Source organism: Bos grunniens, chromosome 28, assembly GCF_055505025.1.
Source record: "Bos grunniens cultivar Pamir isolate PY7600 chromosome 28, Bosgru_T2T1.0, whole genome shotgun sequence".
Taxonomy (NCBI): Eukaryota; Metazoa; Chordata; class Mammalia; order Artiodactyla; family Bovidae; genus Bos; species Bos grunniens.
Genome location: NC_141192.1, coordinates 36,148,945 through 36,165,050, shown reverse-complemented (window position 1 = coordinate 36,165,050; position 16,106 = coordinate 36,148,945). Strand labels below are relative to the sequence as shown.

The following is a 16,106-nucleotide window of genomic DNA, read 5'->3' as shown; positions in this document are numbered from 1 at the left end:
AGGCAATAAAAGACGTTGGAATAAACAGTAGGGCTGAAATAATCCACATACTGAAACTGAATAACTGAAAATGGATTGCATATATTCTCACATACACACACTTATTTGTTAGTACAGAGCCCAATAAGCATGAGCTTGGGCCAGTCACATAACCTCTTCAAACTCTCTGTTTCTTCATCTTTTGGATCCAGGTAATAGCTCCATTCACAGGGATATTAAGAGAATAGAATGCTTAATCCAGACAAAACTTTTAGCTCTACGACACATCTAAAAATTGTTATCATTATTTACCTGGGAGATTTGTACCTATTAAGAATAGTTAAAGGAACTTCAGATATTTAACCAGAAGAAGAGAAAGAGGGTAAGTGAAGAGTAAACAGACTCTGATGTAACAGTTTATTTTAAATAAAGGTCTATTGTGTGTAAGCAAGAGTCATATACTGAGAAGGTTCTGATATGGTTAAAAATTAGTTGAGAAATTTGACTGAAAACAGCAGTTATAACTAACTACTGAAAATAAATTTCATCTTGATTTTACACACTTTTATCAGCCTTTTTGGAAAAGGAAATGGCAACCCACTCCAGTATTCTTGCCTGGAGAATCCCATGGACAAAGGAGCCTGGTGGGCTACAGTCCGTGGCGTCACAAAGAGTCGGACACGACTGAGCGACTAACACACACATTGAAAATAAACACTGCCAGTCTTGATTTTTTTTTTTAAGTCATTGCTGTCAGTTGGCCTTTGTCTAATTTCCCTTCACTAACAGTGATTGTTAAGCTAAGGTTAAACTATCTAATTGTTTACTTGCTGCTCTAATCAAGGTTACATCCGTTGGGATGGTAAATTGAAACTGATCGAAGGACTGATTTTTCTCTCTCTTCTGTCTTTGGACGGAAGAGGGCACTGTGCTGGACTCCTGGAGCCCCAGGCTTCTCCTGGGGTGCTCCACCTTCCGCTTAAAGGGTTGAACCTCCTTACAGGATTTCCTAGGAATAAAGGGTCTTATCTCCAGAAAAGATTGTAAACCCCTTATCCAAAATAGTGTTTTTCCAAGCTTGCTGTTTCATATTTTAATATAAAAAATGATACCTTCATCCTCTTTTTAGGAATATCCAAGGCAGGGGTGTGGGGTGGGGTGTGGAATTCTTTTTCCCCATTGAAATGATTTCTTTTTTTTAAAAGAAGGCTTTAGCAAAGCAGCTTAAATTATAAGAGAACAATACAATTTAAAAGAGAGGAAACATGATCAAATAGCTATTACTGTGAATCTATTTCAAACTGCACAAAATAAAGTAAAGCATGTAAAACAACTCTTGCTTGTGTTAGAGATAAAACCACCCTGGTATGCACATGAATTTTCAACCCATGGATTGGATTGCTCTCATTTGAAACATTGATTTTTGAATAATTTTCTCTGTCACCTATAGAAACAGATTGTTTTTAATCCATGAAAATATTACCAAACAACTGTCTAAAAGTAAATTGCGAAAAGCAGAACCTCACAATCGAAAGAGTGATGAAAAATGCTTAAAAGAAAGCTATTCTAAGGCTCATAAAAATTTCCTCTCTCATACCAACCTCTTTATTTCTGATAAGAAATGCTAGGTGGTTTGATTATATAGGTTACTGAGTTGCCTCAAGTTGCATAAAAATATTGATAGCTAGAGAGACAGCAATCGCCTTTTTTTTTTTTTCCTCTGTGGCACAGGTAATGAAAACATAGACTGTGTCTCTCAGTTTTTTTTTCTCAGAATTAACAAAATGAAGTCTGAAGGGTGATACATCTTATTTACTTGTGTTCCCTGTCGCTGGAGGATCATTTTTCCAGAGTGTCATGTCACTAGGGCCCAAGTGCCTGGCCCTTCATGAGAGAGAAATGAGTGAATGAAGGCCTCAGATAAAGGTTGAATTTGGATATTCTTAAAAACTTTTGTGCTTTGGAGCTTTTGGGCAGTCAGATATTCCTTGTCTCCTTAGCTTTAAAGATGCATACAATATATATACACTGGATTACAAAGGAAACGGAAAGTATCAAAGTGGAGTCCAGGTTGAGAACCCCTGGGAGGGGATTTATAGCATCTTCTCTAAGCCTGAGATTGTGTGCGTCTATCATACAAAGTCTTGTTACTCAAAGCTTGCTTCTTGGATTAGTGGCCTTGGCTGCCCAACCCCCTCCCCTCCCGCCCCGCTGGCCCCACCTCATGAATTCAAATTTGTCTTTTTAGTAAGATTTTAAATATAGACCATTTTTAAATTCTTTATTGATTTTGTTTCAGTATTGCTTCTGTTTTGTTTTGCTTTTTTTGGTCATGAGACATATGGGATCGTAGCTCCCAGACCAGGAATCAAACCTGCACCCCCCTGCATTGGAAGGTGAAGTTTTAACCACTGAATTGCCAAGGAAATTCCCCAAATCTTCCTTTTTTGGGCAAGCTCCTCAGATGATTCGTGTGTCTGTGAGAACGAGTCACATGCGAATCAGGGTGACAGAAGGGAGCAGACGACTCTCCCAAGTCCCTCCAGTGCCCTGGAGGGTATGTACGTTTGAGAGCAGCTACATGTTTCAGCCTAAGGCCAACTGTGCTTTCAACCTTGGGCATCTGTTTTTGCTTTAAGGTAACTCATCTTAGTGTTACTTACTGAAACTGTTACTGCTTTCTGAATATTTAACATCACAGACCTGTGAATTCACAAACAGTGTGGTTCTCATGCAGATTTCCCTTTCTTGGTGAAGTGGCAAAATTAAATAGAGGCATCCGAAAGAGTTATGCCTAGAGAATATTTCTTTGAGAAGAGTGGACATTATTTAGATAACTTGAAATGGTGTAATATGATCTTAAGGACTTTTTAAAAAAATTTTTCCAACAGGCTGAGATTTTCCTATTTTTATGCTTATATTTATTGTGTATCTTGGGCTTCCCTAGTAGCTCAGACGGTAAAGAACATGCCTGCAATGGAGGAGACCCTAGTTCGATCCCTGTGTTGGGAAGATCCCTTGGAGAAGGGAATGTCTACCGACTCCAGTATTCTTGCCTAGAGAATTCCATGGACAGACCATTGAGTAGCAAAAAGAGTCAGACACAACTAAGCAATTAACACTTTGACTTTCAGGCTTAGATATGATTTGAAAATTACATTGTAGTACTCCTTCCTCCATTATTTTTTCATTGCAGTGGCTCCTTATTCCCAATAAGGTCCTTGATCTGGCACCTGCCTTGTCTGTAGGCATATGTCTCAATCTGGTTCTAAGTATATGCTGTATGCCCCAAAGATGAAACTCTTTACTGTGCTTACGTTCCTTTATCTCTGCCTCTTTGCATCCTATTTCCCTTATTAGAGCTTAGAGGGCCAAAAAAAAAAAAAAAAAAAAAGCCCAGGCAACTTCCAACTATGAGGTTTCTGGAATATTAGGAATGAAAATCTCCGAACTAGGTTAGAAAAGTTTTGGTATTTTTAGTATATTTACACTTAGCACATTAACATTATGACTACAGATACCCAAATTCAATGTATGTGCAAACTGTTGGAGACAGCGTCTCTAAGTATTTCAATATGAGGTTCAGGCGAAATGATCATACTGGCTCCTGAATCCAGTCTCTCCTGTGGAAACGCCACCTGTCCTCAAGGCCCAGGACAATAGACTCGGTTCTGATTAGGCAGGTCCAAGTGGTCTCATGTCTCAGTTCCTGTAGCACTGTAATTACAGTTCAGCTAATGTGTTAAAAATACTGACTCACAGTATTTTGTACATATATTTTACCTTTCGTTCTAGATTGCAAGCACCCTCAGGGTGGGGAATTTGTTCTATTAATATGTAGCACAATGCTTTATGCATAGTATATTTAGTGAACCTGGATGAATGAACAAATCTATGTATTATAATGTGGCATGAACTTTCGCTTGAATTCAAAAGTGAAAATACAAGCATTGATATTTTGAATCATCTTCTGATGGTTTGATAAATTCCATATGGTTTTATGGAGTTTTTTTGGTATGTATTTTTCTATTATTTTGCTGTTATTCTGGATTTGGTCATTGAAATAAGAATGTTTATGAAACAATTTAAAATACAGTCTTTAAAGTTTATGCTACTTTGATCTGAAAAGTCTGATTGGCTTCTGCACTTACTTCTTTATTAATAACCCTTCTGGATGTGAGGAATACAGTTGTGAGCCTGTGCCAGATAGCTTACAAGAGGGAGAAAGAAAAATACACTAAAGGATAATGTTGTATGATGAAGGATATGTAGGAAAATATATGTTTCTTGTTTGTGGGAGCAGCTGGAATATGATTTCTTTGTAAACAGTTAAAGAATTTTAACATATCAGAGAAGAAATTAATTCAGTAAAGGCATGTCAGCTGAAAGTTTGCTTAAGAGTGACAGGTTCAGGTGAATAGGAGGGTGTGGGGTGAGGGGTAAGAGCATGTTATTGCTGAATCTGATGCATTCACCCTTAATCTTACTGACTGAAAAAATTACTTTCTAGATAATTACATATATGTCAAATGTCACAAATTTCTTTGGTTTTGTTTTTAAGAGAAAGAAAATGAAGTACCTATCTGTCCTGGTGACTTAGTATATTTAGTATAAATATTATATATATAATAAATATTTGTATACTTACAAGAGACCTTTGGGTATTAAAAGGACCTGTGACATATACCAGTGTGACTTTTCATGCTGTGGCTGCTCTTTATTTAACTCGGAGAGTCAGATTGCTGGAAAAGTTCTAGTGCAATTAAAATCTTTAAAAGCTTAAGCTGTTGTCAAAATTGAAAAATGTTGCAGGAATATTATAGGAATGTTGGTGATGTTTACTGAGATGACTCTGAGAGAAGAGGTGGTTGTTCCAGCAGTAGCCAGGTAATGATTAATGAAATAAGCAAGGCATTTGATTGTACTCATAATTTTGTTTTCCTTTACTTATCATTTCAGAGTTCATCAATTATGGCTCTTAAAGATGTAAAATATGACCATCTTTTAATACATTTGATTTTAAGCAGGAACATCTGAAATTTAAAATGAATGAATTTTGAAGGACATTGACTGTCCTGATTTTTGATACCTATTAGGAAGTATTGCCATCTAATGGCTATTATGTCAAATTATTGATAAATGTTCCTAAAGGACCCTGTAAAACTGAGACATATCAGTCCTATGGATTTCACCTACTCCACTGTCAAAACACTGTCATGGTGTGATATGTAAAACTTTAATTGTAGTTTTAATGATAAGTGCCCTCTGTCTGTACAGTAAGCCTTTACAACAGAGTAGTCCATTTTCACAAATTTATTTTATTACTTTACTTTGTATGTTTTCCGATTGGCGACTTGAGTAGTAATGCTTAGAAGGAAGCTGATAAATACCCAAAGTCAGATATAAACTCTTAACTTTCATTCTGCTAGTCCCTTCATGTTTCATTGACAGGATTGAAGCAGAGGTTCTCTGCGGACATTTCCAAATCTGCAGTGTGCAGTTAGAGTGGCCAGAAACACTTGCATGTTAAGATGTGCCCAGAGCCTGTAGTGATGCCTCTTTTTGCCTCTACTGCAGCACTTGTCTTACGGTAACGGCAGCTTGCACGTGGATGCTGCTTTCCAGCAGACCCTCTGGAGCGTGGCCCCCATCAGCTCAGGAAGTGAAGCAGCCCAAGGTAAAGACTCCACTTCCATTAGGAGTCTGGTCCCTGATACAGAGTTGAGAGTCTTCTTTGGAATTGTGATAGTGAGCAAATAAATTAGAGCTGTTTGTGTCAAAATATTCTATAATGAAGATACATGACATTTAAGAAACTTATTTCAATTGCTACTTAAAAGTGAAATTTGTGTTAAGATTTAGCTCTCCTTATTTTTACGCTATTGTCAACTTTAGCTTATTCCTGTGTGTACTTTAAGCGCTAGCTTTCTAGGGGTTATTTTCTCCATGTTTTGGCCTCAGGGTATTGCTTGGTTAGGCTAACGTCAAGATTTCTTATCTTCAGGGTGTGTGACTTAGTGCTGGATCACAGCAATGCTTGGGCATCAGGGTTTTCTCTGGATGTATCAGTTTGTTCTGCTTATTCTCACTTACATAAGTTTAAATCTGAGCCTATTCAGGCCTGTATGTTTAGTGGAGGCTTTTATGAGGCTGAGGTCACGTATAGTAGTGGGAATATCACTGACTGTGGGACTTGGAAACCCAGGGTTCAGGGGTGGAAGGCAGGTGACCCCACTCATCTCTGTGATTTCAGTTCAGTACTTACTCCTTATCAGACTTCTGTGTCTCTGTCTATGAAAATAGGAGATCAGATCAGATGATCTGTTTAGCTTTCGATATCCAGTGATGACAATTCAAATGTGACTGCGTTTCGATCCTTCTAGGGTATCTGATTGGTGGTGACGTCCTCAGGTTGCTTCATGGACACATGGATGAATGCCTCACTGTCCCTTCAGGAGAACACGGTGAAGAGCAGCGGAGGTTGGTACCTGGGCCCAGTGCTTTAAGCCTTTCATTTTCATGTTTTGATACAATTTTTATAAATTAAGGATAGGTCTGTTCAGGCCATTCATGTAATAGAAAGTGGGCCACTATGGTTTGTCTGTCCACTGAAGTGATCCATTTGTTGATTTCCTCTGAAATTTTTTTCTCATATTAGGTTTTCACTGCCTATCAGTAGAGTTGCTGAAAATTTTTGTATAATGAAACCATGGTTAGAAGCATTGAATACAAGAAACTGAGTGGGAAGAGTGAACACATTTAATTACTTAGGGCTTCATTAAATGTTCTTTTTTTTTTTTTTTTTTGATGAATTCTCTTTCTGGAATGTTTAGTCTCAAATTCAGTTTCAAAGTCAGAGTTCTCAAAGTGCCCAGAAGTTTAGGACCTTTTTCTGTTACCTCCCATTGACTGATGTGTGTGCTAAGTTGCTTCAGTCATGTCCAGCTCTTTGCGATCTTATGGACTGTAGCCCACTAGGCTGCTTTGTGCATGAGATTCTCTAGGTAAGAATACTGGAGTGGGTTGCCATGCCCTCTTCCAGGGGATCTTCCTGACCTAGGGATCAAACCTGCATCCCTTATGTCTCCTACATTGGCAGGTGGGCTCTTTACCACCAGTGCCACCTGACATAAGTAAAAAAATTAATCATTTCCCCTAATATTTTATGTGATTTTAATACTGCTCTTGTGTTAATATTATTTTGCACTGGGCCAAGATAGAAGTAGTCTGGATCACAGGAAAAAATGCACAAGTAATAAAAAAGCATAAAAATATTTAGGATGATTTGAACGTTTCATTTGCCTCACAAATTAATGAATGGATATGGTAGGATGTGTAAGAGATTACTGTGAGAGAAGGCATGATCTGGGTGATTTATTACATGGCTTTAAGTCTTCTGGTGGAGATTTCTAATAATATATGCATATTTAGAAATGAAAACATTTAGAAAATTAATAGCAATCATTTAACTAGCTGTTTAACTTTGGGAAAAATCAGTCTGAGACCTGGATACTAGTCTTAACCTCTCTTGCCAGACAGAGCTAGTTATGGTGAAGTGTGAAATGCAGAGCCTGAAAAAATTCCACAAACTAAAAAGTGCTGCTTAAAGCAGGCTAGGAAGAAGATGTTGATGGTGTGGATAAGGCTTTGTGTGAAAATGAGAGGGGCTTCAAAAAGCTGTTGTTTTGAGGGATTAATTCCGAACAAAAATATGAACAGAAGTGTGTCCTGGAAATAGTAATTATTGTGGAGTGATGAGGGGCAGGATGGAAGGAAGATAGAAGCTAGTTAGGAGGGAGGAGTTGGATCAGCTTTTGAAGGCTCCTTAGTGCAATAACCATGGGTTGGCTCTTACTCTGAGTGAGTTGGGAAGGAGTGTGTGGGGATGAGCAGGGATAACATAGTCAATATCTTTGAAAAGTGTTGCTCTGATGAACGAGAGGAACTTAGACCAAAGGTAGAGAGATTGTGGATTGGGGAAACCAATCCAATTAAATCAGAAGGCTGATGTAGTAATTCATATGAGAGAAAAGGAAAAGCTTAGCTTGGACAGTGGCCATTTGAATAGAATGGCCTGGTTCAGAGATATTTCAAGTCAGATTGATTGACTGGTTTAAGGATGAACTCAATGTGGTCGCTGAGAGTGTATCAGATTTAACGGTGAGCTGATTCAAAGGAAGAGAGATGATGTTAAAGATCGTAGGAGATATACAAATATGGTATGAAGGACTGAATGAGATTTTGGACACTGGTGAGTACAAAGGGTCATGGGAAATAAAGGGTTTATGGGAAATTGGAATTTTTGAATCTTTAACTTAGACAAAACTTGGGTTGGATATGAATCACAAGTGCGTGTAGGGTAGTTGAAGGAATGGAAGCCCTATATAGAGAGGAAGGAACTGTAATTAAAGGGGTATGTTTAGCAACTTGGGCATAGCTTTAAAAAGTATGCTAAGAGCAACCTAGATGTCCATCGACAGATGAATGGATAAAGAAGTTATGTTACATATATACAATGCAATATTAGTCAGCCATAAAAATGAATAGGGCTTCCCTGGTGGCTCAGATGGTAAAGCGTCTGCCTGCAGTGTGGGAGACCTGGGTTCGACCCCTGGGTTGGGAGGATCCCCTGGAGAAGGAAACGGCAACCCACTCCAGTACTCTTGCCTGGAAAATTCCATGGATGGAGGAGCCTGGTAGGCTACAGTCCATGGGGTCACAAAGAGTCAGACACAACTGAGTGACTTCACTTCTTTCTTTCTTTTCATAAAAAAGAATGAAATTAGACCATTTGTAGTGATGTGGATGAAGCTAGAGTCTGTCATAAGAATGAAGTAAGTCAGAAAGAGAAGAAGGTTGTATGGGACTTTAGAAAAATGGTACTGATTAACCAATTTGCAGGGCAGGAATAGAGATGCAGACATAGAGAACAGACTTATGAATATAACATGGGAGAAGGTGGGGAGAATTTAGAGAGTAGCATTAACATATATATACTACAGTACGTAAAATAGATAGATAGCAGGAAGCTGCCCTCAGCCTGGTGCTCTGTGATGACCTAGAGCAGTGGAACGGGGAGGAGGGAGGGAGGCTCAAAAAGGAGGGAATATATGTATATTTATAGCTGATTCACATTGTTGTACAGCAGAAGCCAACACAATATTTTAAGGCAATTATACTCCAATTAAAAAAATGTTTTTGCAGTTTGCAAAACCTTGACATAGATAAACTAGAGAGGAGGCTGAGGATGGAGTCCTAGAGAAGGCTGACACTTAGAACATGGACAGGCAAAGGAGAGTTGCTAGAAAGCCAGAATGGTAGTTAAGTGGAGAACCAGGGAAGTTATGGAGTCCAAAGGAGGATTGTTGGTGTAGATGTGTTCAATGCTATAATATAATCATAGAGACTTAGGAGCAAAGAGACACTGTGCCATAGTCTTTGGAGTCTTAATTTCTGATTTGTTAAATCAAGCACTTAAGCCAAGTGATTTTTTGAGCCCTTCTACTGTTTGTACAGTTACTGCAGAGATTAGGGATGTAGAATTAGACAGACCTAGGCATGGGCCTCTCCTCTGCCCCTTACTAGTTGTGTGACTCATGAAGATGACTAAATTTCTTTAAACATGATTTTTCTCCTCTATAAAATGCAGTTTAAATACTAGCTGCTACTTCATGGGATGGTTGCGAAGGTTCAGTAAGAAAATGCACATAAAATCTTGATGCATATTAAGAGATCAACAAATGTATTGTTGCTTTTGTTGTTACTGTTATCACTATTATTTAGAAGAACAACATTTAGTCAGATATGGAAGCATAAAGAATGGTAGAGCGTAGATTTTAGAGAAAGAGAAGCTAAACTATATCAAAGAAAATCCTCTACTGTTTTGAACTGAATGTGGCATGTATGTGGTGGAGAAGGACCCCTCTTTCTTGATCAGCTTTAGAACCCAGGAATGGATGAGCGTAGTTTTTGTAGAGTTTTAATTCTCATTTTCAAATGAGAATATTCAGCATCAGATACATCCCAGATTTCCTGGACTAAGCTCACTGGCAGTGACTTCAGTTTTCCATCTCTCCTGGATATTAGAGAATTTTTTTTTTTTTTAAATTGTATTGCACAGTTATGTCGAACCCATGCCCCCTGCAGTGAAAGCAGAGTCCTAACTCCTGGACTACCAGGAATTCCAGAGAATCTGTATGTTAAAGATGTGATTTATGAAACATGATACTTACAGAGCAGATTTCCTGCTAACTCATTTTTTGTTGGAAGGGAGTCCTTTATTTTTTTAATTATTATTTTATATTGGGATATAGTTGATTTACAATGTCATGTTAGCAGGTATGGCCCAAAGTGATTCAGTTGTACGTATATATGTATCTATTCTTTTTCAGATTCTTTTCCCGTTGTAGGTTATTGCAGAGTATTGAGTAGAGTTTCCTATGCTATACAGTAGGTCCTTGTTGATTATTTTATATTGTGTGTGTGTTAATCTCAACCTTCTAATTTGTCCATCCACCTTCCACCTTGTCCCTTTAGTAACCATAAGTTTATTTTGTGAGTCTATTTTGTAAATAACTTCAATTGTATCTTTTTTTTAGATTCCATATATAAGGGATATCTTATTAAATTTGTCTTTCTCTGTCTGACTTAGTTCACTTAGAATGATAATGTCTCCTGCTAATTCTTTAGATTGTTGGTTATTAATCATTTCTGAGAAAACTTGAGGAAATGTCAAAGACATTTTGATGTTGTTCTGGGTCCAATTTTCCATTGCATCCTTATTGAAGACTACTCCCCCATCCTGGAATTATTCTTTTCTAAATTTCTTATTAGAGTATAGTTGATGTACATGTTGTGCCAATCTTTCTGTAAGAATGTGACTCGGTTATATACATATAACTTTGTGTATACATATATACATATTCTTTTCTATATTTTTTCCATTATATTTTATAATAGGATATTCAGTATAGTTTCCTGTGGTGTATACAGTAGGACCTTGTTGTTTATCCATTCTAAATGTACTTGCAGTATTATTCTTGATTTAATGTTGATTATTTCTGTGTCAAATTAATCTCAACATACATTCAGATCAACATATTGCTCTCTTTAGGTAGTGATGTCAGTAAGAACACATTTCTATTGCCCCATTGTACAGCATGTTTACATGGGTAAAATTAAATGATAATGGATATCAAGTCATGAATTGAGGGAGAAAATAAGTCAGAAATAGGTAGCAGGAACATGAGGGATCTTGCTTAAGAAGGAGGGTTACCTGTATCTTGATTATACAGTGAAATTGAGCAATTACTTGCAAATAATGATAAAAGTAGTCCTTAAATTTTATGTTTACAGAGCACTGTTTTCTCTCACACCTCTGTCTAGAAATGTCTTTCTCTCCCTCTATCCTTACCGTACATCAATTTCAATGTCTTACAGAATGAGGGGGCAGCAAAGGAAAGCACAGCCAGGAGGCAACTTTTCTTTAATTGGTAGGACTCTGTATGAGAAACACATAATGACAACCTAAAAAATATATTTTGATTCATTTTTTAAAAGAAGTAAAAATTGACTTTTGGACAGCAGTATGAGAGTTGGAGAAGATCCAGGGAAATATGTAGACCTTTCTTTTAACTCATAACTCTTATAGCCAGGCTATACACAATTCATACAATTATATGTATGAAATTATATGTGTGAAAGTGAAGTCGCTCAGTCGTGTCCGACTCTTTGCGACCCTGTGGACTGTAGCCCACCAGGCTCCTCCACCCATGGGATTCTCCAAGCAAGAATACTGGAGTGTGTTGCCATTTACTTCTCCAGGGGATCGAACCCAGGTCTCCTGCATTGCAGGCAGACACTTTAACCTCTGAGCCACCAGGGAAGCCCATCAATTATATGTATACATAGTATGAAAAGGCAAAAAGATATGACACTGAAAGATGAACTCCCCAAGTAGGTAGGTGCCAAATATGCTACTGGAGAAGAGTGGAGAAATAACTCCAGAAAGAATGAAGAGACAAAGCCAAAACAAAAACAACACCCAGTTGTGGATGTGACTGGTGATGGAAGTAAAGTCTGATGCTGTGAAGAGCAATATTGCATAGGAACCTGGAATGTTAGGTCCATGAATCAAGGTAAATAGGAAGTGGTCAAACAAGAGATGGCAAGAGTAAACATCAACATTTTAGGAATCACTGAACTAAAATGGACCGGAATGGGCAAATTTAATTCAGATGACCATTATATCTACTACTGTGTTCAAGAATCCCTTAGAAGAAATGGAGTAGCCCTCATAGCCAACAAAAGAGTCTGAAATGCAGTACTTGGGTGCAATCTCAAAAATGACGGAATGATCTCTGTTCGTTTCCAAGGCAAACCATTCAGTATCACAGTAGTCCAAGTCTGTCCTGAAACCAGTAATGCTGAAGAAGCTGAAATTGAATGGTTCTATGAAGACTTACAGGACCTTCTAGAACTAACACCAAAAAAAGATGTCCTTTTCATCACAGGGGACTGCAATGAAAATGGAGGAAGTCAAGAGGTACCTGGAGTAACAGGCAAATTTGGCCTTGGAGTACAAAATGAAGCAGGGCAATGCCTAACAGAGTTTTGCCAAGAGAACTCACTGGTCATAGCAAACACCCTCTTCCGACAGCACAAGAGAAGACTCTACACATGGATATCACCAGATGGTCAATTCCGAAATCAGATTGGTTATATTCTTTGCAGCCAAAGATGGAGAAGCTCTATACAGTCAGCAAAAACAAGACTGGGAACTGACTGTGGCTCAAATCATGAACTCCTATTGCCAAACTCAGAATTAAATTGAAGAAAGTAGGGAAAACCACTAGACCATTCAGGTATGACCTAAATCAAATTCCTTATGAACATACAGTAGAAGTGACAAGTAGATTCAAGGGATTAGATCTGATGGACAGAGTAACTGAAGAACTATGGATGGAAGTTCGTGACATTGTATAGAAGGCAGTGATCAAGACCATTCTCAAGAAAAATACAAAAAAGACAAAATGGTTGTCTGAGAAGGACTTACAAATAGCTGAGGAAAGAAGAGACACTAAAGGCAACAGAGAAAAGGAAAGGTATACCAATTTGACTGCAGAGTTCCAAAGAATAGCAAGGGGAGATAAGAAAACCTTCCTCAGTGATTAATGCAAAGAAATAGAGGAAAACAATATAATGGGAAAGACTAGAGATCTCTTCAAGAAAATTAGCAATACCAAGGGAACATTTCATGCAAAGATGGGCACAATAAAGGATAGAAATGGTATGGACTTACAGAAGCAGAAGATATTAAGAAGTGGCAAGAATACACAGAAGAACTATACAAAAAAGATCATCGTGACCCAGATAACCACGATGGTGTGATCATTCACCTAGAGCCAGACATCCTGGAATGTGAAGTCAAGTGGACCTTAGGAAGCATCACTACGAACAAAGCTAGTGGAGGGATGGAATTCCAGTTGAGCTACTTCAAACCCTTAAAAATGATGCTGTGAAAGTGCTGCACTCAATATGCCAGCAAATTTGGAAGACTCAGCAGTGGCCACAGGACTGTAAAAGGTCAGTTTTCATTCCAATGCCAAAGAATGCTCAAATTACCACACAATTGCACTCATCTCACACCCTAGCAAAGTAATGCTCAAAATTCTCCAAGCCAGGCTTCACCAGTACATGATTCTTGAACTTCCAGATGCTCATGCTGGATCTAGAAAAGGCAGAGGAACCAGAGATCAAATGGGCAACATCTGCTGTATCATCAAAAAAGCAAGAGAGTTCCAGAAAAACATCTGCTTTATTGATTACACGAAAACCTTTGTGTGTATCACAACAAACTGTGGAAAATTCTTCAAGCGATGGGAATACCAGACCACCTTACCTGCCTTATGAGAAATCTGTATGCAGGTCAAGCAGCAATAGTTAGAACCGGACATGGAACAATGGACGGTTCCAAGTTGGGAAAGGAGTACAAGAAGGTTGTATATTGTCACCCTGCTTATTTAACTTCTATGCAGACTACATCATGGGAAATGCTGGCCTGGATGAAACACAAGCTGTAATCAAGTCTGCTGGGAGAAGTATCAATACTTCTCAATAATCTCAATAATCTCAGACACACAAATGACACCACTGTTATGGCTGAAGGTGAAGAAGAAGTAAAGAGCCTCTTGATGAAAGGGAAAGAGGAGAGTGAAAAGCCGGCTTAAAATTCAACATTCAAGAAACTAAGATCATTTTCACCCAGGCCCATCACTTCATGGCAACTAGATGGGGAAACAATGGAATCAGTGACAGAATTTATTTTTTTGAGCTCCAAAATCACTGCAAATGGTTACTGCAGCCATGAAATTAAAAGACAGTTTCTCCTTGGAAAAAAGCTATGTCCGATCTAGACAGCATGCTAAAAAGCAGATACATTACTTTGCCGACAAAGGTCTGTCTAGTCAAAGCTATTTTTCCAGTAATCATGTGTGGATGTGAGAGTTGTACTATAAAGAGAGCTGAGCGCAGAAGAATTGATGCTTTTAAACTGTGGTGTTGGAGAAGACTCTTGAGAGTCTCTTGGACTGCAAGGAGATCCAACCAGTCCATCCTAAAGGAAATCAGTCCTGAATATTCCTTGGAAGGACTGATGCTGAAGTTGAAACTCCAGTACTTTGGCTACCTGATGTGAAGAACTGCCTCATTGGAAAAGACTCTGATGCTGGGAAAGATTGAAGTTAGGAAGGAGCAGAAGATGAGATGAGATGGTTGGATGGCATCACCAACTCGATGGAAATGAGTTTGAGCAAGCTCTGGGAGTTGGTGATGGACTGTGAAGCCTGGCATGCTACAGTCCATGGGGTCACAAAGAGTCATACACAACTGAGCAATTGAACTGAACTGATACACAATTATATTCTGTTATTAAAGTTTAATAACTAATGTCACATACAGTTTGTTATGAGAAGTAGTTGAATTGATTAAGGAGATCACTGTAAATTACAGTTAGTTCTGAGCAATTTAGGACCATTTTTGGTTGTAAATCCTTGTTAGTAAGTATATTTCTCTATCTGCTCATGCCTTGTTCCACTGACAGTTTTTGAATATACATAACACAACTCTTACTTGTAACAATTTAAGATGCAATTCAGTGATGAGTACTGCAGTTCTAAATACTGATGCATTGATCTTTTATATTATCTTTACAATTTTTCAAGTATGTTGATTTACATTGTTGTGTTAATTTCAGGGATACAGCACAGTGGTTCAGTTATACATACATATGTTCTTTTTCATATTCTTTTCCATCATTATTTATCACAGGAATTGCAATATAGTTCCCTATACCATTCATTAGGATCTTGGTGTTTACCCATCCTATATATATTAGTTCGCCTCTGCTAATCCAAAACTCCCAATCCTTCCATCTGTTACCCTCCCCACTTTGGCAGTCACAAATCTGTTCTGTATCTGATGGATAAATCCTATTCACATTTAAATTTGTATATGTATGTTGTTTCCTGTGCATTCTCATGGGAGTTTTAATCAGAGTCCTAGAACGAAGAGCATATATTGTCCCATTCAATTAAGTGTAATTGAATTGGAGAATGAGGCCTACCAAAGTTAAAAAAAAAATATATATATATATATATAGTTTGTTTGTTTCCCCATGCTTCCTGTTCATGTTGCTTTTATGGATTGAATATTGACATGTTTGCAAAATAAACCATCACTGTGGTTTTATTTTAAATTTCTTGAGAATTTTTCAGAAAGATACATGGCTCTAAAACTACCAGTATCCAACTTGTCTGAACAACAAGAGTCATAAAAGTATCATCAATGAGAGTTGGGAGCATTCAGGTGAAAGGCAGGAACGCAATGAAGATTAACTGTAGAATTGTAGTTTCTTAGTTCTTCAAACTCTTCAAATAGTGAGATAGAATAAATTAAGGATGAACAATTTCAGGTGCTTGGCAAGAGATTTGTCAGATGCAACACAGTTTTTAATTATTGCTTTTAAAGTAAGATTTCATTCTTGAGGCTTGAAATTTGATTGCCAGTTTTTATTTCAAGCATGAAATCTTTTACATGAGGATATTTTGTATTCTAGATTCTGTCTCTGG

The 16,106-nt window shown here is 37.8% G+C and overlaps 1 protein-coding gene across 13 annotated transcripts in view; it reads left to right on the top strand.

Moving 5' to 3' along the window:
• RYR2 (ryanodine receptor 2) overlaps positions 1 to 16,106 on the top strand; it is an 820,811-nt gene that overhangs the window by 346,684 nt on the left and 458,021 nt on the right. For all 13 annotated transcript variants that reach the window (XR_015157121.1, XR_015157120.1, XR_015157122.1 and 10 more), the window contains exons 9-10: positions 5,557 to 5,656; positions 6,363 to 6,459. Coding sequence is in view for 10 of the 13 variants with exons in the window: in XM_086382784.1 (XP_086238910.1) it covers positions 5,557 to 5,656; positions 6,363 to 6,459 (197 nt within the window). In the remaining 3 variants the exon portion in view is untranslated. The remainder of the gene's footprint in view (positions 1 to 5,556; positions 5,657 to 6,362; positions 6,460 to 16,106) is intronic.